This window comes from Antrostomus carolinensis, unplaced genomic scaffold (genome assembly GCF_000700745.2).
Source record: "Antrostomus carolinensis isolate BGI_N321 unplaced genomic scaffold, ASM70074v2 scaffold15798, whole genome shotgun sequence".
NCBI lineage: Eukaryota > Metazoa > Chordata > Aves > Caprimulgiformes > Caprimulgidae > Antrostomus > Antrostomus carolinensis.
The window spans coordinates 15,467-36,939 of record NW_010332559.1 but is presented as its reverse complement, the minus strand read 5'-3'; the positions used below and the strand labels follow the sequence as shown (position 1 = coordinate 36,939).

At 41.2% G+C, this 21,473-nt stretch overlaps 1 protein-coding gene across 1 annotated transcript; it reads right to left on the bottom strand.

Moving 5' to 3' along the window:
* Positions 1-1,999: 1,999 nt before the first annotated feature.
* On the bottom strand, positions 2,000-21,154 carry LOC104518282 (interferon-induced GTP-binding protein Mx). The gene is made up of 13 exons (XM_010173565.1): positions 20,891-21,154; positions 19,202-19,394; positions 18,077-18,214; positions 16,584-16,738; positions 15,720-15,858; positions 15,172-15,370; positions 13,992-14,070; positions 12,261-12,383; positions 11,233-11,374; positions 7,762-7,920; positions 6,752-6,828; positions 4,707-4,949; positions 2,000-2,233 (listed from the first exon to the last, which is right to left on the bottom strand). The coding sequence occupies exons 1-13, from the start codon at positions 21,152-21,154 to the stop codon at positions 2,000-2,002; spliced, it is 2,145 nt and encodes a 714-aa protein (XP_010171867.1).
* Between the last annotated feature and the right edge of the window lie 319 nt (positions 21,155-21,473).

Here is a 21,473-nt window from a genome sequence, read left to right as displayed (position 1 = left end):
ATTTTTTTTTTTCAGCTGAATGCAGACATTACTCTTGGTACACAAAGCACAGCTTTGCCTGTTAAAACAAATCCTCCATATGAAAGATGTAATTAATACAGTGTGCAGCATTATATTTTGCACTGGCTTCCATTAAGTGAAAGAGCTTTTCAAAAGGTTCTCCTTGCCCTGGGGAGGGGAAGGAGAAACGCAGCAAACCACATGCTTTGCCACCTTTCTCATGTTTAACATTCCGAGTCATTTAATCCCTTTTGGACATCTAAATCCTCCCAGCTAGGGAATGGCCCATCAGGACCAAAATTTCAGGCGATGCTCCAGGGATCCAAAAGAGAGAGCCTTTTAGGTGTTTGTGGGGGGTTGGGTTTGTGGGAGGGGGAGGTGTTTTTGGTAGTGGGGGAAGGGGCCACAGTGATGGCCCCTGTGAAAAGCTTCACAAAGTTCCCTGTGGCTCCAAGGCCTACCCCTCCAGCCCAGGCTGAGCTAATTAGCAAGAGGAAAACAGCTCTTCAAATCCATACTTACAAGGAGAAGGTCTGTCTTGGAAAGAAGAAGGTGGAGAGAACCTGGAGAAGATGCCATTGACCTGAACAAAAGACAACCATCTAAAACAGAGAGAGTTTCTTTGCCAGGAGGAGGAAGAGGGAGGACAGAGAACCTCAGACACCCAGTTCAACACTCATGGAGTAGGAGAAGGAAAATGAGGTCCCCTGCAGCCCATGGAAGTGCAACGGCAGAGCAGATGCCCACATGTAGGTTATGGAGGACTCCACACTGGAGCAGCAAGCTGAGCCCGAAGACAAGTGTGAATGAGTTGAGACCCCAGAGTCACTCAATACCAGAGTGGGGGTGGTGAGGAGGTGCGCTGGACCGGAGGCCCGTCTGGAGGCCATGGATGTCCCCATGCCAGAGCCAGGAGCTGACCGTGACTCCATGGGAACCTTGCGTTGGAACACTCTTCCTTTTGCAGCCTGTGGGAGGAACTTTCATGCCAGGAAGAGCAGCAGAGGTGAACTGCTTGCAACCCCCATTCCCTGTGCCCTGTGCTGCTGTGGGGGAGAAGGTAGAGAAATTGGGAGCAAAGTGATTTGAGCCCGGGAAGAAGGGAGGGGTGGGGGGAAGGTGTCTTAAGATGTGTTTTTTATGTCTCACTGGGCTACTCAGATGCATGGCAACAAATTAAATTGATATTTCTTCCCCAAGTTGAGTCTGTTCTGCCCATGGCCATAACTGGTGAGTGAGCCCTCCCTGACCTTCGTTCCTAATCCCGTGACCCCTTTGTTGTGTCTCCTATCCCATCTCAGTGGGTGGGGGGAGTGAGTGCACGTCCGTATGGTTCTACCTGTGGGTTAAACCACCACAGCTTTCTCTACAAATCAGAGAACTGAAAAAGGAGGAACAGAGCCACAGCATCTTGTGGATGTACTGATCAGATGAATTTAACATTCTTTTCCCTTTAGGCTGAAACTGTTTCATGCCCACTGTGTGTACCCTCTACCTATTGAGAATTAACAGGGCAACACCTTACACAGTCATCATTCAGGCAGTGGCAGTAAAGACAACAAAAAAGGCACAAACAAAAAGGGAAGTGGGGAATTGCTAGGGTTGTGCAGTTAGCTTCGTCTAGGAAAGTTAGTTAGATAATTTGATTTCTACAGTTTGTGGGTTTTACAGCTGAAAGCCCTCATCCTCAGTTTAAAAAAAAAAAAAACCACCATGAAACACAACCCTCACAGCTTTAACATTTAATTATTATTTCTATGATTGTACAGATTTCATAAAGCAAATGTTTAAAAATGAGATAACATTTATTTAATCACAGCTCAGTGGAACACTTTACACAAGGGCAGGTGTTTGTGTGCTGTGGAAAATAAAGCAGAACTGAACAGACACAATGAGTATTAAAGGTCTGTGCTGACATTACATTTTTTAAGAGATTTTATGAAGTTCTTTGATAATGCTAGAAAATGAGTAGAAAAATACTTCTTAAAAATGAAGAAATCTACAGTGAGGTGAAGTCTCTCAGGTATTGACAGGCTTTGGTGAGACGATTAACTCGTTGACTGAGGTAGCTCCTATGTTTAGCAGCTTCACCGTCCTCCTGAAGGAGATGGTTTAACTTGTCTTTTTCTTGCAAAAGATGCAACATTGTGGTCTGTAAGTCATCCCCAAAGTCATGAAGGGCAGAAGACAGGATTATCAGAGGTATCTGATTGGAGAGGCGTTTACTTGCTCCCTGCAAGAAGGGGGAGAAAAAGGCAGAATATTTGTTTCTCAAAAAGAACTAAAAAATGAAGGGGCTCTAGGTAATATGGTAAGAAATGACAACATGTTTTTAAAATGTTGTGTTGAATTCAAGAAGTAAATGCTTCTAGGAACTAAAAAATAATTGCTATTAGACTCTTTTGTACCTAAAGATCTAAAAATTGTTACGGGAATATCAGCTTTTGCTTTTTACCACTCAGCAAATTAAACTCAAGGCAGGCTGTTCCCTACTTGGCTCTGCCAGCTATTGTTGGTAAGAGTTATACGAGGACATGTCTGATGAATAGTACTTGTGAACAATTTCTGGCATCAAACCTGTGTTCTCTGAACACTACTAATCTATTATGGTACAGGAAATCAAATAGTGATTTTTCCCAAAGGTGGTAAATTCCTGTATTTAGATGTTATTTCTGATGTTGTTGTCCTTTTAAATGTAAGACAGCTTTGGAGTAAGCTTTAGCCTTAAGAGAAAATGTCTTCAGCAATAGTGAGACTGGTGTGCCTACATTACATCTACTGATACCTCCTCCCCGCAGCCCTCCTGGTGTCAGTTGAGCACTTATGCCTGAGTGACTGGCTGCAAATGAGAGAAGTGCCATCTTAATTTTTTTTTTTGTGGCACCTGACTTGAAAATGGCAGTGGGAAGACCAAGTAGAGGCACATTTGATCTTTAGGTCCTGTAGGGTTTAGGCAGCCCGTTTTCAGAGAAGGCTAAGGTGTTTCTGGATTTAGATACCTCTGAAGCTCAGTGGCTGAAAATCTTCTGTGTGCAAGAATGGGGTTGAGCTCAGGCTGGAAAATACCTAAGACTAGATGTTTAGTTTCTTTCTAGTTTGCAGAGACTAGTCGATAGCAAACAATTAGTCTAAGTCAGCTAAAGCACTGATTGAGCCTACGTATTCTCTAGGCAGTACTGACTGTGGCAAGAGGCAGCCTTGGTGCTTTAAATATGAGTGTTTTTCTGGAGCCAAACTCTACCCTACCATAGGTGACACAGATTCATGCATACCGTTTTCAAAGGCCATAGACACTTAAGATCTTTAGTCTCATTCAAAGTGTATTTGGCATTGCAATAGATGCCCTGGCATTTGTTATTGTTGAAAATGGTGCTTAGAGCACTTACAAAAGTGTATAATGAGCATTGAAGACATTAATGTTATAGCAGAGTATAATGAGGCGGGAGGGAAGAGCTTATGCAGTTCTACCTTGGTCTCTTGCTCTCTGAAAGCCAATGGTTTTCTCTCCATCAGCCTGAGCAGCTTGAACTATTAATTGCAGGAATTTGTCAAAACTTTGCTTTTGCTATTGAAATTCAAGGTAAACTGCTACCTACCTTACTACATTACTAATACTGAACTTGTTGCATTCTGAGGGAGTTTTATGAAATATAGATCAAAAGCGAGTGCTGGTACTGCAAGTTCTTTGCTGTCTTTCTTTAACATGATTCTTTGTTAGAACGTCCCATTTGTCTTACAGAGACTTAAGTTCTATGGAGCTATCTGCAGTACAGCATACACACTCTGATCTCTACAGGTAGCCAAATCCATTTTAACTTAATGTTTTACTGTTGCTCCTCCTGCTGCATTAGTTTAGGATCTGACTGCAAGTCACTGCCACCACTTTCTGCTGGCAGCAAGAATTGCAGAGGGGCTTGAGGCTGACCTGAGCTCTCAGGCCTTGTACCAAACGCTCAAGTGCTGTACATAATGTTGTTAAACTTGTGGAAACCAGTGTTATTTGAAAACTGAGACAAATTTGCAGTGGGGAAATCAATTCTAGGACTGTTGCTTCCTTTGCTGCAGTGCGGGGCTTGCCATCAACTGAGTATCAGTAACTTCGAACTACAGGGCCAAGGGCTCTTCATCATCCTGTTCTCTCCTCCATGCTGATAAGTGACTGTCCTTTCCTCCCTCTGACACTTGTCCCCATAAGGTGATTCTGTGAAGAGAACGTTGTACTGGTGTGGGGCTGTGTAGGCAGCAGGGAGTCACCCCTTTCTGCCTGAAAGGCTGGAGGAAGGTGAGAAGAGGACTTTCTTGCTGATGGCATATTTTCCAAGTGAGGGGCAGCCGCAGAAGGGAGCTGTGCCAGGCTAGGGGGTGGCTAACAAGTGGTTGAGGAGCCAGCTGTCATTGTAACAACCTGCAGGCTTTTCTAATCACCATATCCTGCAGTGTACAACTACTCCCCAATGACTGTGCTGACACAGCCCATCAGACCAGCCTTGTCCTGGCATTTTCATCATTGGTCAGAAGCTCCAATTAATTCACACGGAAGCTGTGTGTGCACTTGGATGAGACACTTATACCCTGGGGCTCTTATTCCCTGCACAGTAGTAGTATTGCATGAAAGCTTCATATTGACTACAGTGAGATCTGGTTGAGGGGTATATGCTACAGCATTCAGGGTGCAGAAGAACTGCTGTATCAGTTTGTAAACTCACATTGAAATAGGCCGTTGTGTGAGAAACCATTTCCTGGACAAAGGAGGGCTCTTGATTTGAAACAGATGCAATCTGAAACACTTTCTCATTGCCAACTTTGGTAGCGTTTTCTGCCTTAACAGAGTTTAAATCGTTAATGTAAATGTCATCCTGGCAGTATACAATTCTCTCCATTTTGAACTGGATCCGGATATGGCTTTCAGCCTCTGCTGCTCGTTTCTCTCTAATGTCTTCAATTCTCATCTAGGAAAAAAAAGAACAACACATTCTTAGACATTTGCTTCATAGAATCATAGCATTATAGAATGGTTTGGGTTGGAAGGGACCTTAAAGATCATCCAGTTCCAACCCCCCTGCCATCAGCAGGGACACCTTCCACTAGACCAGGTTGTTCAAAGCCTCATCCAGCCTGGCCTTGAACACTTCCAGGGAGGGGGCATCCACAGCTTCCCTGGGCAGCTTGTTCCAGTGTCTGACCACCCTCACAGGAAAGAACTTCCTAATATCTAATCTAAATCTACCCTCTTCTAATTAAAAACATTATGCCTCATCCTATCACTATGTGCACTTGAAAAAAGTCCCTACCCAGCCTTTGTGTAGGCTTCCTTTGCAAAGGTGCCAGTGCTTAGCAGTGTCCCCAGGGAACAGCAAGGTGGGCACAGTGTTCAACAGTCCTTGCTGCTGCACTGTCTGATCCCAGACCGGCTCTTGGCAACATAGAGTAATGCTATAGGTTCTGGTTCCTCTGTTGTGAAAGCGCAGGAAGACATGATGGTTCTGTCCCTTCCTTAAACATGATTGGGAGCTGTCAAAACCTGGTGCTTGGACCCTGCAGGAAAATACAAGGTTGACGGGAACAAGCAGCAATGGCCAGCCATGAGTTCAGCCTGCAACCTGTCCTTGGTTTTTGCATGCATTGTGTTTGCCTCTCCCTCTTGCAGGAGGCAGCAACAGCAGAAACCGATGTGAACTCCATTACCTCTCCTGCCCTTCTAAAAAAAAACCTCAGTCTCCTATCTGTTGCCAGCAAGCCAACCCTGTCTAACCCCTCACTGGCTAGTGCTTTTATGGCACTACTGGTGCTTTCTGACCTTTTTCATACTTCCACCTAGAAGTCTGTGTGGGCAGCAAAGTTCCCTCAGTCATCCTTAAATTCCCTTAAAATGCTTTCCTAGCATCCATAAGAAAGCATCCCATCTTCTTTCTCATCTTCATTGTCTAGCAGAACTTCCTCCCTCTTCATTCGTCTCACTGTGTTATGCCTAAAGACCCTCCCTGAACACCTCTGTGGCTGAAATAGCTTATTTACTTGTCTGGTTGGCCTGGAAGCTCAGTAGGGTTTGGCCATGCAAGTCAAATAGCAAACCATCTATTTCACTCACATCCTCTTTAATCAGAACCCTGTGAGTGGACTCTGTTTCCTAGCTGCCAGCATTGCTTCTCGTCTCTTCCTCAAAGCTCTTTCTGAGAAAAGGCCTTCAATGATATCCATATAATTTAGCTCCACCTCAAAACATGCAGTCCCCCAAATTGTGAACAGTCATCTTCTAACTCCCTCATCGGTGAACAATTGTTGGCTTGTCTGCTGCTTCTCCTCTTTATCAAAGATGAGATTCCTGCACTGGCTGACACCCTGGCTTGTCTTTCAGAGAGGGAAAAGCACTGTTCAGTGCTCTAAGGCTACTTACATGCTTAAAAACCACTGCAGAACTGAAATTTGAAAGTAATGATAAACTTTTCAAAGCAGCCATGCCAGGTTTTCTTTGCATTGTATTGTACACATCAAGAATGTGACCAGAATGAATAAGGAATGTATGTTTTAAACCTTGTCAAAGTTATACCAAAAGGCAAAATGTACTTTTGTTAGTGCTGTTATAAACATGCCATCATTTTCAAGCTTTTCCTTATTTTATGAAAACCGTAGGCCTGCAATAAATGCCACGCTTGCATAAAGGTAATGCAGTGGGATAGGTACTGCAAACGTGGCTGTACTTACAAATGCCATTCTGTCTTGCTCTTATCTCAGGTTATAGGTAGTGTCTTACCTTAGCAGCTCTGTTTAGATTGTGAAAATTAGCAAAATGCCTTTTAGTGAGTTCCATAAATTTCTCTTCAACCATTCCTAAGGGAAGAACAGAGAGATGAAATAAAGTCAGGCTAGCAAGTGAGGTTTTTGCACAATTGTTAATATTGGACTTGGGAAAACTACTCATTTTCTGTATTCATCTAGAAATAGCTGAGCAGCTGTATTGATGCACAATGCTTTTATGACGAATGCAAACAAGTAGGATTTCTAGGTCCAGGAGTGTGAGCCATTAAAGAACTCCTGTAACCACTTAACACCCAAGAGACTGAACATCACTGGGATTTCTTTGATAAAGCAATTTCTCTGCTTATAGTTGTGTCTGAGCAGATGTGCCATCACTTGGCCATGTAAGCACATCTGCGTCTCTCACCCTGAGCGGCTTCCTCAGGAACAGGAGCTAGCACATACACTGAGTCTGGCACAGACACCGCAGTTACCTTCTAAAGCAAACATAGGAGAGATAGGATCATGACATACTTTCTCCTTGAATGCTTTTTACTGAATCAACTATGCACGCTTTTCCCCAGCAGCCAATGTATAACGCATACAAGATCAGGCAAAGAATTGGCAAAGCAGCTGGGTTCCCAGTTCAGGTTTGTGAATGCCACCCCCTGAGTTTGGGAATACCAAGCCACTTGGCTGGCACCAGGTACTTCTACCATACTATATCTTCACTGTATTATTTATTATAGTTACTTTCTAATATCCTTCCACAAGCCACTGACAAAGGTATTAACAAATGCTAGAGACTACATTAACTATATTAACAAATGCTAGAGACTACTAGAGATTGGAGGCTCTAGAGAAGAAGCAAGCGCCCAGGTTGAATCAGATTCACTTCCCCACTCTAAAGCATCCTGGCTGTATCTTTTGCTCAAGCAGTGAGAATGTCAGCTTATCCTATTGAAAAAATTGCCGGGCACACCAGTGTCTCCCACACAACAGCCTCATGTGGCCCGCGAGACCTACCAAGAATGTTGTTCAGTATATCAATGGCCGGCTCCTCCAGTTCTATGATTTGCTCTTTTATAATGTCCTCAAATGTCCTGTAATTGGTAAAGCCTGGGAACTCCCGTCCACGGTACTGGTCTTCATATTTCCACACTTTACTAGGTACATTTTTTTTAGCTGTAATATTAAAATAACATTGCTTTACTACTAAATTACTCAATTTATAAATTTCAGATTTGAGAAGGAAGTCTGTCTTGTCTTTGAAATCCTCTTGAGAAGAACAACTACTGAGACAATCTTTCAAGCAATACTGTTACTACAGAACTAACACACATTAACGCTCAGTGAATGAGCCATCTCACACACTGAATCAAGCATCTAACTGACAGAAAGCAATCCAGAAATTATGGTGGGGCTCAAAAGTACTGGTTCTTGGAACTGCTACCCTTACCAAAGTGGCCATTACCAGTCACTTCTGAGTTTTAAGAAATCTAGTACAAAATAAAAACCCAAACTCACTAAACAGTCTTCTAACTGACAGAAAGCAATCCAGAAATTATGATGGGGCTCAAAAGTACTGGTTCTTCTTGGAACTGCTACCCTTACCAAAGTGGCCATTACCAGTCACTTCTGAGTTTTAAGAAATCTAGTACAAAATAAAAACCCAAACTCACTAAACAGTCTTATTCCAGGGAATGTACTGTTGACTAGCTATTTTTATTTAAGATATTACAGTCAATATTTCTTTGTTGGCAATATATAGATTTACCATCTCAAATTAGGTATATCCCTTTGGTTTACATATTCAGGCAAAGATGCGTTTCTAAGTGTTTTGAAAAGTTTTGATATTGCTGTGTTTTGGAGGTCAAATTTGTGCATTATAGATGAAGTGCACATGTAGAAGTCAAGCCATGAAAGCATTAATTTCTAACATTCAGATATATGAGTTCATGATTGGATAATAACAAAGAAAATAAAAGGAAAAATATAAAAGAAAAAAGAGAAGAGAAGAGAAGAGAAGAGAAGAGAAGAGAAGAGAAGAGAAGAGAAGAGAAGAGAAGAGAAGAGAAGAGAAGAGAAGAGAAGAGAAGAGAAGAGAAGAGAAGAGAAGAGAAGAGAAGAGAAGAGAAGAGAAGAGAAGAGAAGAGAAGAGAAGAGAAGAGAAGAGAAGAGAAGAGAAGAGAAGAGAAGAGAAGAGAAGAGAAGAGAAGAGAAGAGAAGAGAAGAGAAGAGAAGAGAAGAGAAGAGAAGAGAAGAGAAGAGAAGAGAAGAGAAGAGAAGAGAAGAGAAGAGAAGAGAAGAGAAGAGAAGAGAAGAGAAGAGAAGAGAAGAGAAGAGAAGAGAAGAGAAGAGAAGAGAAGAGAAGAGAAGAGAAGAGAAGAGAAGAGAAGAGAAGAGAAGAGAAGAGAAGAGAAGAGAAGAGAAGAGAAGAGAAGAGAAGAGAAGAGAAGAGAAGAGAAGAGAAGAGAAGAGAAGAGAAGAGAAGAGAAGAGAAGAGAAGAGAAGAGAAGAGAAGAGAAGAGAAGAGAAGAGAAGAGAAGAGAAGAGAAGAGAAGAGAAGAGAAGAGAAGAGAAGAGAAGAGAAGAGAAGAGAAGAGAAGAGAAGAGAAGAGAAGAGAAGAGAAGAGAAGAGAAGAGAAGAGAAGAGAAGAGAAGAGAAGAGAAGAGAAGAGAAGAGAAGAGAAGAGAAGAGAAGAGAAGAGAAGAGAAGAGAAGAGAAGAGAAGAGAAGAGAAGAGAAGAGAAGAGAAGAGAAGAGAAGAGAAGAGAAGAGAAGAGAAGAGAAGAGAAGAGAAGAGAAGAGAAGAGAAGAGAAAGGACAGAAGTAGATGTGGATTATTGGGTTCAGTCTGAAAAAATACTTGCACAGTTAAGGTAGTACAAAGCTGTAACATGGCCACAAGAACATCTATCAACTTTGCAATTGAAAGTTCAAGGCTTCAAGTATCCAAAGTATCTGCTATTTTTAATCCTTTCATTCATTATGTGATCTCATTTAGGTTCCTGCTCCGGCAGGTGGATTGGACTAGTTGATCTTTCGAGGTCCCTTCCAATCTCTAACATTCTGTGATTCTTTGATTCTGTGTGAAAGCTGAAGTTAAACAGAATCATCTGACGTGCAGTGATGTATCTTCAGAAATCCTAGCAGTGCCTGATAACAATGCTTTTCATTGAGGACGGGCTCGCTAAAGCTACCTCTAGTTTTCAGGTTATGTAAGTGAACTTTGCTGCACATGCAAATACTTCCCCTGAGTATATACGTACACCTGACTTTAGGGTAGCATATTGTCAGCAAGAGCTGTGCTGTTTTAAGTGTTGCTGTGTGCTGCTACCCTGATACTATTGTGAAGTCGGACATATTAGTTTAAATCAATGGGGATAATCTAAAAGTACCAAGAGGATTCCCGACTGTGGTTCAGCTGCAATGTGATGCCTTGTGTATCTTCTGCAACTCAGTTGTTCTTTGTCCTCTGAAGAAGCTGCATCCTTCTCCTAGTGCTTTCTATTGTTTTTACATCCATTTCTTCATGCCTTCATTGTCTTATTCTTATTCCTCTCCATAAAATCATTTTGATTGGCTTGGTACTTCATGGGTGGGACATAAGAGACATTGACATACACCAATGTCTGCCTGTCTTCATTTATATATGTATGAATACATGTATTTGTCTCTGGCTGGTGGCACCTTTGCAGCTGATCTGTACCTATCATTTTAGAGGCATTAGTGATCACACAGATGTGCATCAAAGACTAAAAGAACTTGTTTCAAGAGCTACTGCTTGACTGGCAGCTGATGCTATTTCATCTCTAAGAGCAAATGATGGGGGTCTCGGAAAGATCTGAAAAAGATACTGCAAAAGATGCTGAGTGTACAGCAGAGTTCAGTCTGTGTGTATCATCCTATATCTCAGTTTAGAACTGAGTTCAGTTAGATAATTAGCAAGGTGGGTGATGCACAGAAAGGGATACTCTTTACAAGGTTGTGGTTATTTCAGACACAGAGTTGCTTTCTCCACACCTTAAACCAGAGCTAAGAACAAAGACCAACATTCCAAAACATTCCTAATAACAATAATAACAATAGTAATAGAATGGTAAAAAATTATTGCATAGTTGTATTATTATTATTAGTAGTAGTAGTAGTAGCATTGGTGTTGATGTTGGTGTTGGTTTTGTTGCTGTTATTTAGAAGAATGGTTCAGAAAATTACCAACCAGTTCTGTGCCAAGGTCCACAGTCTTGATTTTATTGCTTTGCTGGGAGAAGAGAGATATCCACTGAACTCTGTGTAATGACAGCATTTAACACAAGCTGGGTCCTTGTCCCCAGAGACCAAAGCATAACTTGCCTAACACTGCAACAGATGAATGCTCTTACCTTCTTGTTTTTCTCTTTCTTGAAAACAACCCATTGATGATGCTGTGTCATGATTTAAAAGCAAGGGAATAAAATCTCAGGTCAGCTGCAAGTGATGGTTTTCTATGCTTACCCTTTGCAGCAAATTCCATGAGAATTACTCCCCATGTTTTAAACTCCCTGCGGATTTTTGTAAACAGTCTGATTTCATTTCCAAACAACTGTTCCTCTCCACGCATTATCTGAGAGATGTCTTGATTGAAGAGTTTGATCAACTGTAATGAAAAAGCAAGCACTGTTGTAAAGTTTCATTTTTTCAGAATAACTGGCATATGTTGAGTAAATCTGCAGCTATTTGATGTTAAAGCAAGGACATGGTTCATTGAAAACATCCCTTCCATACATCCTTTATCCTCTTAGCTCCTGTTTTGGTTTTTGGTTTTTGTTTGTTTAGCTGGTTTGGTTTGTTGTTTTGTTTTGACTTGTTTTGGTTTGGTTTGTTTGGTTTTTTCCCCTCAAAACCAGCACAGAAAAGAGAACAGACTTGATACTCTTTTTCTTTTTTCTTTTTTTTCTTTTTTCTTTTTTATTTGTTTGGTTTTGTTTGGTTTTGTTTTGTTTTCCTGTGGATTCTTAGAACCATTTACTAAATTCTAATTGTATGAGTCTTTGAAGGCTGATGTGCCTTCATAAGCACCTCTGCTGGCCTACCAAAAGTTTACCATGAGGGATTAACTCCCCAGGATGAGACACTTAGGTAGACTTGCAAACCATATTTTGGTATCAGGAATGCATTTCATCTTATGAGTGCTGTAAACAATGGAAACTCTTAAAAGTGTTAGGCAGGCGAGACTGTAAGTTTTCGCTCTCCGAGATGCTTGATTTTGAGCAATAACTGAGTTGTTGTTCAGTTCTTTTGTCACAAAATCACAGGAAAAAAATTGCTAGAAGGGACCACGAGCTCTTGTGGTTCATTATTTTTGCAGGTATGATGTATTCCTGCCATAGGTTTGTCTGTGTTACCCTCAAAAACCTCATTTCGGTGACAGATACCACAAGCTTCCTGGTGGTCCATGCCAATGGTTTGCTACCTTTAGGTGTTTTTTTTTTTCTTCCACATTTACCTCCTTGCTCTGCTCTGTGACCAATATTGATACTTACATCTGTGAGGAAAATCAGCTTCTCAGACTCTGTTCTGGGTGTGCCTCTTCTATACTTTTGTAGATCCTGTAACGTTTTTTGGAGCACCTCACGTATTTGGTTCTCTAGAGTTGGTAAATTTTTCTGGAGGGTAGACAGTAAAGAAAGACATTTAGATAGGTTGATCCTGTCTGATTTTGGAAGGAAAACAACATCCCTCTTAGAATGACCTACAGTTGCACACGATCTTTGCTGCTCTTAGGAGTCCAAGAGCTTGCTGTCCTTGCATCCCACACGTGATAGTGGGATAGCGTGGAAGTGCAAATATGGCCTTCATTGAGAGGGCAGGATCTCCCAGAGAAATCAGGCTGGACCTCACTGCAAGGTGGACAGAGTAGCTGCAGACTAGGGCAACATTTCAGCTACACTGAGCCAAAAACTATGTCCAAACAGGTTGCACCAGGGAGGTGGTGATGCGAGGAATGTACTAACACCTCCATTGCTGATAAATACCTGATTAAGCATGGCTGATTAGTTGCTTATTTTATGTAAAGTTACATAAATACATATTTTTTTGTCCTTCAGGACTGAATTTAGGAGTTCATTGTATTTTAGGATTTTCCTTTAATGGCAATAAGTTCTATTACTTACAGATATATGTATATAAAATCAAAAACCCAATATACTTATATTAGTATAGTAATATAATAAAACAATTAGAACTTACTTGAGATTTTGAAGATGTTTTTGGTTAAATATAAATTATTGTGTGTTAGTAAGCTCACAGCAGTAACTTGTCACCCAGCCGATCAACACGCTTTATGAACAACAAAAGGCAGTGTGGGCAGAGTGATGGGTCACAAGTAGCTGAAATGATTTGCCTATTGTCAATCTTCAGCATAAAGGCAAATCTGAGGATAGAGCACGGGTTTCTTTAGCTCTAATTCTCAGTTCAATTTGTTCTCAGATTGCTGGACTGAAGGATAATTAAGTACTATCTATGGGTCCTGGTTTTTAGCTTGGACAGAGCTGGGTTTCTTTTTACCAGCTAGAATAGTGCTGTGTTTTGGTTCCAGGATGGGATTTGTTATGAGAGAGACACTGATAACATACTAGTGTTTGCATTTTTGTTGCTGGAAGTGAAGGACTTCATGTTTTGTTAGTCTACAAGTGCAAGATCCAGAGGGAGCACAGAATATTTAAATTGATAAGCTAAATTGGTGTTTTAGGATATTCTGTGTGATATAACATATCATATGTTGTTTAATATGGAATGATATATGAGGTCGAGCTCTTGCTATTCCAGGATTGAGGTTTCAGTTCAGGATTGTCGCTCCTCTGGGATCGTTATCTGGGAACAGGACGGGCTTGGTCGGCGGGTGGTGAGCAACTGCGCTGTGTATCACTCATTTGCATATTTCATTACTGTTATTATTATTATTTTAATATCATTATTATTTTAAGTTTTATTTTATTTCAATTATTATATTGTTCTTACCTCAACCTATGAGTCTCCTTACCCTTGCCCCAAATTCTCTCCCTGTGCCCTGGAGTGGGGGAGAGGGGCGAGCGAACGGCTGTGTTTGGCTGCTGGCTAACTGCTAGCCAAGTCCTAGCCAAGTGAAACCACCACACTATGCATATAAAGATGCAATCCAATTGCAATCAATTGCAATCCAAGGTTGAAGGGCTGAACTTATTTTTAGACAGTAACTGATAAAAACAGCATAGTATGGCACCTCTGTTACTTACAATAATATGTCTCACAAGTTCATTTGTGAGCTTCTCTGCCAGATGAGGGATAGTTGCTCTTCCTTCTTCCATAAGAATGCTGCAAAAAAGAGGAAAAGGTGGTTTTGCACAGACCACATGTGCAGGGCAGGGCATTAATGCTCTGCTCTGTTTTCACTAGTTCTACTACACAAATTGAGTAAAGAAAGGGCCCTCTGGGGAGTGCTAGTGCAAATGAAACAGCAGCCCAGGACTGTCTGGGCACCGTGGCTTTTATGCAAGAGTTTTCAACAGCTACTGCTACTGGCTAGGCAAAGGGAAACTGAGAAGAACTGGAAAATAGCAAATAATACAGCAGATTAATGTGCTGCTGTATTATGCCTGCATATGGCCTTCCAATACCTGAAGGGGGCCTACAAGAAAGCTGGGGAAGGACTTTTCCTAAGGACAACTAATGACAAAACAAGGGGAAATGGGTTTAAACTGAAGGAGGGGAGGTTTAGATTAGATATTAGGAAGAAGTTTTTCACTGTGAGGGTGGTCAGACACTGGCACAGGTTACCCAAGGAAGCTGTGGATGCCCCCTCCCTGGAAGTGTTTAAGACCAGGCTGGATGAGGCTTTGAGCAACCTGGTCTAGTGGAAAGTGTCCCTGCTGATGGCAGGGGGATTGGAACTAGATGATCTTTAAGGTCCCTTCCAATCCAAACCATTCTATGATTCTATGATATGTGAAGTAGACTGATTCAAAACCTCTTTCACCTGCAATTCTCTATATTATGATTGATTTGCTGCTGAGTCATCTGAGGAAATCTGTGCCCTCAGCACAGGCAGTATCCTTTCTCATGCTCAGTTTCACCGTGTTTTCCAGTGAATAGAAATATTTCAGTGCTTGACTTGAAGAAGTGCTGAGATGCTTAACTTGAATTCTTTGGGACTATTCTGAACTTCTGAGGTTAATTGCATTTCTTCCAGGGTTAAGGAGAGATATATATTGAAATTTCATCCAAAATACATTTTAAAAGTTTATTTGACATGTAAAATTCTTTTGGCTTACTGAAACGCAACACTACATGGGCAATGAGAAATAGCGAGTATAATTAATACCTGTTTGTAACCCTAATTTAAAGCTCAGCAAGTCAACAGGAAGCTTTGAAGTGACTTTAATATGTTTTTTATTAGGTCCTTTCTGTGAGAAGTACCTGAAATATTTGTGAGTCTCAAAGAATTTTCTCTCCTGCTGGATTGCAGTGGCCAAGGCCAGTTTGTTGTGGATGTCCTGCTGCCCACGACACTTCACGATCATGTAACCTTTTTTGAGGGGGATGACCAGGTTTCGTATAATGTTAACGATAGACTCTTCGGTTCCTCTGTCCACCAGGTCGGGTTTTGTGAGGATCCCTGTGAAGTTACCCCAAGGGAAAGTTAGTTGAGCACAGGAGTTGAAGGTGGGAGAGGTGCAGTAGGACACCCCACCCCCAGAGCGGGAATACTCTGTACAGTGTTTTATAAAGCAACTTTGTTTCATTTCTCTCTCCTAGAAAATTCTCAGCTCCTGGGCTTCACACTGTAAAACTTGCTCTACAGTTGGCCACCCATCATCTCAAGCTTTGTAAATAGTTTATTTAGGCTATTTTCTTTCTTTTCCATCTTCTAGTAGTTAATTTCACAGATCTGGTGTGGAATACAGAATATCTGACCATGGAAAAAAAGATTTGCATTTCAACTTGTAGTTTAGAAATTGCCTCACCTAGTGTCCTTTCTCCACTGGGGTCCACCTCTTGAGCCATTTTCAGTGCTTCTGTTGTTGCAATATCCACATTACATGGTACCACTACCAAATTGAGTGTCTCTTTGCAGCCAATAATTCCTTTAAGTAGCTTTTTGATCTGCAATACAACACAGCAGTAACGAAGTTCAGTGAAATCAGATGTTTACATGTAAGATGTGACCAATAGGAGCCACTATCTGATGACCTTAAATGTCACTTGCCAGAGGAAGAGTAGAGATCCCCTCCACTCTAACACATATTCTGTTTACTTTTAAAAGGGTCTGCTGGGATCCCTTAAAAGATAAGAAAAATCAGGATGGGCCTGATTCTGATGTGCTCTGTGCTCAACAAAGACAGAGCAACAAACCTTACTGTAAGAGGGCCAATTTGCTGCCTTGCTCCAGAAGAGCTTACAAGAACTCAGATTTATTCACCTTTGCCAAATACACTCAGAGAGCTGGTAAGAGACTACCCATTTTGGGATGTTTCTATCTTCCAGACTGTGGTCTAGCCAAGGGACAATGGGTCAGCACTGTGTTCAGGATCCATATGGCCAGGTTGTTCCATGCTGCTGTGGGTAGGTTGTGTCAAGGCACCTGAGGTGGTTCCTTCATGGGCATGGGCAGATCCCTCCTGCACGACAGAGCAGACAGGAGATCCTGGACCTCACTGTTCCTATTGGCAATTATTTGTCTGAAAAATAGGCCTGTTTTTTAGCGCAGCTCTATTGCTGGCTAAGAAGTCCAGCATAATAACTCAAACATCCTACAGCAAAGGCTTGCATATGAGGTAGGTTACAGAAGTGACCCCGTGCACAGGTAGGCACATGAGACTGAGGTTTACCTGTTCCCCAATGTCTTTTGGCTGATCCCCCACAGCCACTCTGGCAATTCCAGGAAGATCAATTAACGTCAGATCTGGGACATCTGGGGACCGAATTTCTAGGGAAATTAGTTCTTCACTAATGGCACCTCTAGTACCAGCCACAACATCCTGGGCTGCAAGGAGAAAAGAGCAAGGCAATGAATACAAGCTTCAAACAATGAATCAAAGCGAAGCTGAACACAGTGACTTGGAAAAGTACCTACTACCACCTGAGGTTTTTTAAGGCTTGGCTTTTTTTTGGATACAGCCATCCATGTAATTCCATTTATTAAAAATATCTAAGGAAGTTGTTATGCAATACAAGGATACATGGAGTCCTTTCGGAATGTTAACTGTAATATCTTACAGAGCATATACTTATGAACTCTCATATATGCAGACAAAATACATGTAAATAAACCACAACAAGAGTGATTGGATAAGGTACTGGTCATTTGCAGAAATGCTTAATTGGCTGCCTTGAAAGATAAATAGAAGAATATATTATTGTTATTCTATTAAATATATTAAAATAAGAATAAAGTATTGTATATTCTTTGCACTTTGATAGTGAGGTTGAGAGATCAAGTAATTAGTCCCAGATCTCATAAAGCAATAATGTTAGAACTGTGAATGGCACAAAGGAGCAAGGAAGCCCTGTAGTCATTCTCATGAGAGACTTTCAACTCTGTAATTAGCTTAATCCATTCATACCACTTGCCTTGCCAGTTTTGGAAGGATATATTGAAAATATCCAAACAATATAGTGAAAAGCTAATGAAAAAACATTAGGATGAATACCAATATTGTAGAGCTGGGCTAGTCAAGGAAATAAGAATATTTCACATTTATGGCAAGTGCTTCCTCCCCTTTGGGTGAGAAAAATATTTTCTTGTGCTGCATGAAATAACATAAAAGTGAAGCTGTGACATGGGAAGGGTAATTTTTGAGGCTGTGGTCACACTAGCTGGCAGAAGCTCTATATGCCCTCCATGCTTCCTCCTTGCCAATTTCTCCAAAATAGTATTTCCAGCCACTGACACATCAAGCATTCCCTGTGCTTTTGAACTGATAACAGGAACCATTTAGGGCTTTGCAAGTTTACAACTTGACAGACAACCTGCCCAAACCCAGCAGATGGCATCCAGATGAGGACAGGGCCCAAGATTTTATTGGCCCATCTTCACCATTGAAGTAGTTCGTAGTACAACTGTCTTGAGAGCACTATATTATGCTACCCCACTGTGTTGGGTTTCACTGGACTGTGGGAGTGAGTGAAGCACCGTGTGGTCTTAGCTGAGACTAAGACCACCACACGCACCTTCTTCTGCCCTGAATTCAACACTTGGTGTTACTTGTGGCTACAACCACTGTGTTAGTCTGAGGACTGCTGCTTAGCCTAAGAAAAGGGCAGAAAAAAATTCAAAGGAGACTGAGCAAGCCAAATTGCATGGGAATACACTACAACTCACCTTCTCTTATTGCTTTCTCCACCTCAGAGGCACTCTGGAGCTCTCTGCAGATGTTGCGATAACAAATTTTCCCTTTCCATGGCTGGGTAGCAGGTACTCTTTTCAGTTTAAGTTCCAAAGGACATCGTGTAACTATACCTGCAGCAGTTCCAAAGACAGAGGTAACACTCAGCACTTGTTACTCGTGATACACAGCCATGGGCTGTATAGTGTACACAGGGTTGCCTAATACTTCACACAGAGACACAGAAACATTGAGAGAGACATTGCCAAGGGGCTCTCCTCTAACTTCCCACTCAGAGTAGGATTGTCACTGGCACTAGGTGAGGTCAGCCATAGATTTGTACAGACACGTCTTGTCTTGCAAACCTCCAAGAATGGAGATTTGCACCGCTCTGGGTGATCTGTTCCGGTGCTGCACCTACATCCTGTGAAAACCTCTTTCTCAAGTCCAGCCTGAAAGACTAGATGGTATTGTCGACTCACACAGATCTTGTAGAACTTATATGTGTGTGTACACACACACAGACACACGGCGCTGGAAAGTGAATCTTCAGCTGCAATGTCTTCCAATATCCAAGGCACATGTTTGTAAGTAAAGATCTTTGCACATTTTTTTGCCAAAAAAAAAAAAGGTATCTGTAAGAAAATCTTGACAAAAAGAACCCCACCCCAAAAACAAATTTCAAAACTAGTCTTCCGTGTGAAACTGGTACTCTGCTGCACCGCTCTTTGCTGGGAAATACACCGAGTCAGCTGATGCTACTGTTCAGTCAGTCCACAGTTTGGGGCAAATAGGCCACACTATGCTCTTCTTACTCCTGGTCTCTTGACCACCAAGAACATGTGCCTTGCTGGAGTTACCCTGCAGTGCCCCACCTACACATCCATTTCTTCTGCTGGAAACCAGAGCTGAGGCCTCTGGAGTCTCACAATTTAGATATAGTCTCAATCATGGAATTGCCCACTCCTAGACAAAAAAAAAAAAAAAGCAGAAAAAAAAAGACACCCCCCCCCAAAAAAAAAAAAAAAAAAAGCAAAAAAAAAAAAACCCCCCCCCCCCCAAAAAAAAAAGGCCAGGGGGGAAAAAGTCAAAACCAAAAACCTGAGAAGGTGAATTCTTACCATTGCCTCTAGGAAGAGCAACACCAGACAGGGCTTCTAGAACGGAGCTTTTCCCAGAGCTCTGGTCTCCAATCACTGCAATTGCAGGCAAAGCCAGGTCTTTTTCTATTCCAAGAGCTCTCAGGCTGTCAACAAGATCGATGCAGGGTCGGATCTTTTCCTCGTATTGGTTGTACAAGGTATGTTCTGCTGCCTGCTAGAGTTAAACTTACAATGATTTTTCCATAATTTTAAAATAAGTTGTTTCCACAAAAAAAACCAAAAAAACAAACTGTTAGGCATCTTTTCCAGCTCATCATTCTCTAGTAAACCTCATGTACTGGCACGTACTTCATATCACTGTGCATCCTTGCACCTCCATGTTATACATAGGTGTCTGTAAATGTGACAAAATCAGTTAACCTTGGCTCAATGACCATCCTTAGTGAAAATACTAAACTTTATAAGATATCCCAAGAACTTAAATAATAAAAGGAGATCTCATTACTAAGCATGTTTTATTAATTTATTTTTTTAATAACTGCCATTTTCTTCCACTCATCTACAAATGTAGAGAAGTATGTGTAAGCAAACAAAGAGTAGTTCCAATAATAAGAGAATTTAGTACAGAATAGCTTATTAAATCTTTGTTTGAAGTTTGAAGATTTAGTTTGTGCGTAAGCACCAAAAGCATTGTGCCATAGCATCCTTAACAACTTGCTAAAATATTTTAGATCATCATGGCTCTTCTTTCTTTGCCTCATTTTAGGGTAAGGTAAGGGATTAATATGACTGATTTGTTTTAAATGACTGGTTATTGTAAGTTTTTAGTTTTGCTACATGTGCCAGATATTTACACAAGCTCTTAATTCTCATGAAAACAAACCAAATAATTTCCAGCCCTTTACAAAACTGGTCCACCTGCTTTTAAAGATCAGCTTGGTCTCTTCTCTCAGTTCCTCTTTTCATGTTCCAGTCTGATCACTGCATTTAGAAAAGCAATTTTGAGAACACTAATATTTTATAGAACCTAACGGGCCAGGCACATTTGTACCTGATTTTTTGAAAAGAAAAATTGAACTTGCCCACCACCACCTTTGTCTAAGAAAGCCACCTCTGAAAATACATCTATCAATCAGTTGTAATAAAACAGGTAAATTTTTCTTTCAAGATGAGAAAGACAGCACACATTAGTGGAGGCAGGTATTTTAAACCCCTCCCCACTATCTTCATTACAATGTTCACTAGTTAGTGAATACTAACTGTTCTCAAGGAACTTCATTAACTATGACACAGACTTAAACCCAATCTATTTTCAGTGTCAAATATTCAATACAGGTTGTTATTATTAACCTTTCTTACTTCTGTTGAAGGTAGCAGAGCCTCAAGTAAAAAAAATCTCAATTTTAGGATTTCTGTTCAACATTTGTTAATTGTTACCACTGAAACAGATACGCATTGCACATTAAATTGGCTGCTAGGCTACTGCCATCCTGTTTTTTACACCTGCATTTTTTATGCTTGCAGATTAATTGCAGGTACCTGTCTTCCTAGTTACACAAATTACTTTTTGGCCCTGATCCCAAAAGTACTCCTCTACTTAGACCTAACAAGTGCAGACTGCCCAAAGAGACAAGTGAATTCATTTTGGGGCACAAAGTGAAACACAGGAGTAAGAATTGGGAGGATCTATGCCCTCTTCTGCCTTACCTTTTCCTGGTCTCCATAATACTGTTTCTTCAACTCCTTCTGCTCATAGTCAGGCGTTCTCTTAATCATGTTCTCTGACACCAGATCTTCATCATCTAAGTCAGGTGGGAGAGGTACTGCAAAAGCTTCTGAAGATGTTTCTAAGGAAGGTGATGCAAACCTGTCTTTCTTCGCAGGTTTGGTTCTTTCAGAAAATTGTTTGGATGTTAGACTCTTATTATCCATGGCCTGCTGATTTTTTGGCCTACCACGGAGGTTGTCCATAAGTGCTTCACTAAACAGTGATTACTGTCTGGTCCAACCACTCTTTCATACAGCTCCTGAAATCAAACATGGGGCACTGAGTGACTCCAGCTTGCAACAGTGATCATAGCAGAGAAAATCAAACATCACTTTTATTTACTGATTCAAATCCTCAGTAGATATCAAGTGCCATAGCTCTTTTCAAATCACTAAAACTGCTCTCCAGAAGATAGACTTGAAACACTTCTCCCTTCCTCTCTTATACTTTCTTTGTGTTCTCAAAAAAGGAAGTTGCCACAGAGTAAACGAGATTAATTTTATTGGGGAAAAAAATGTTATA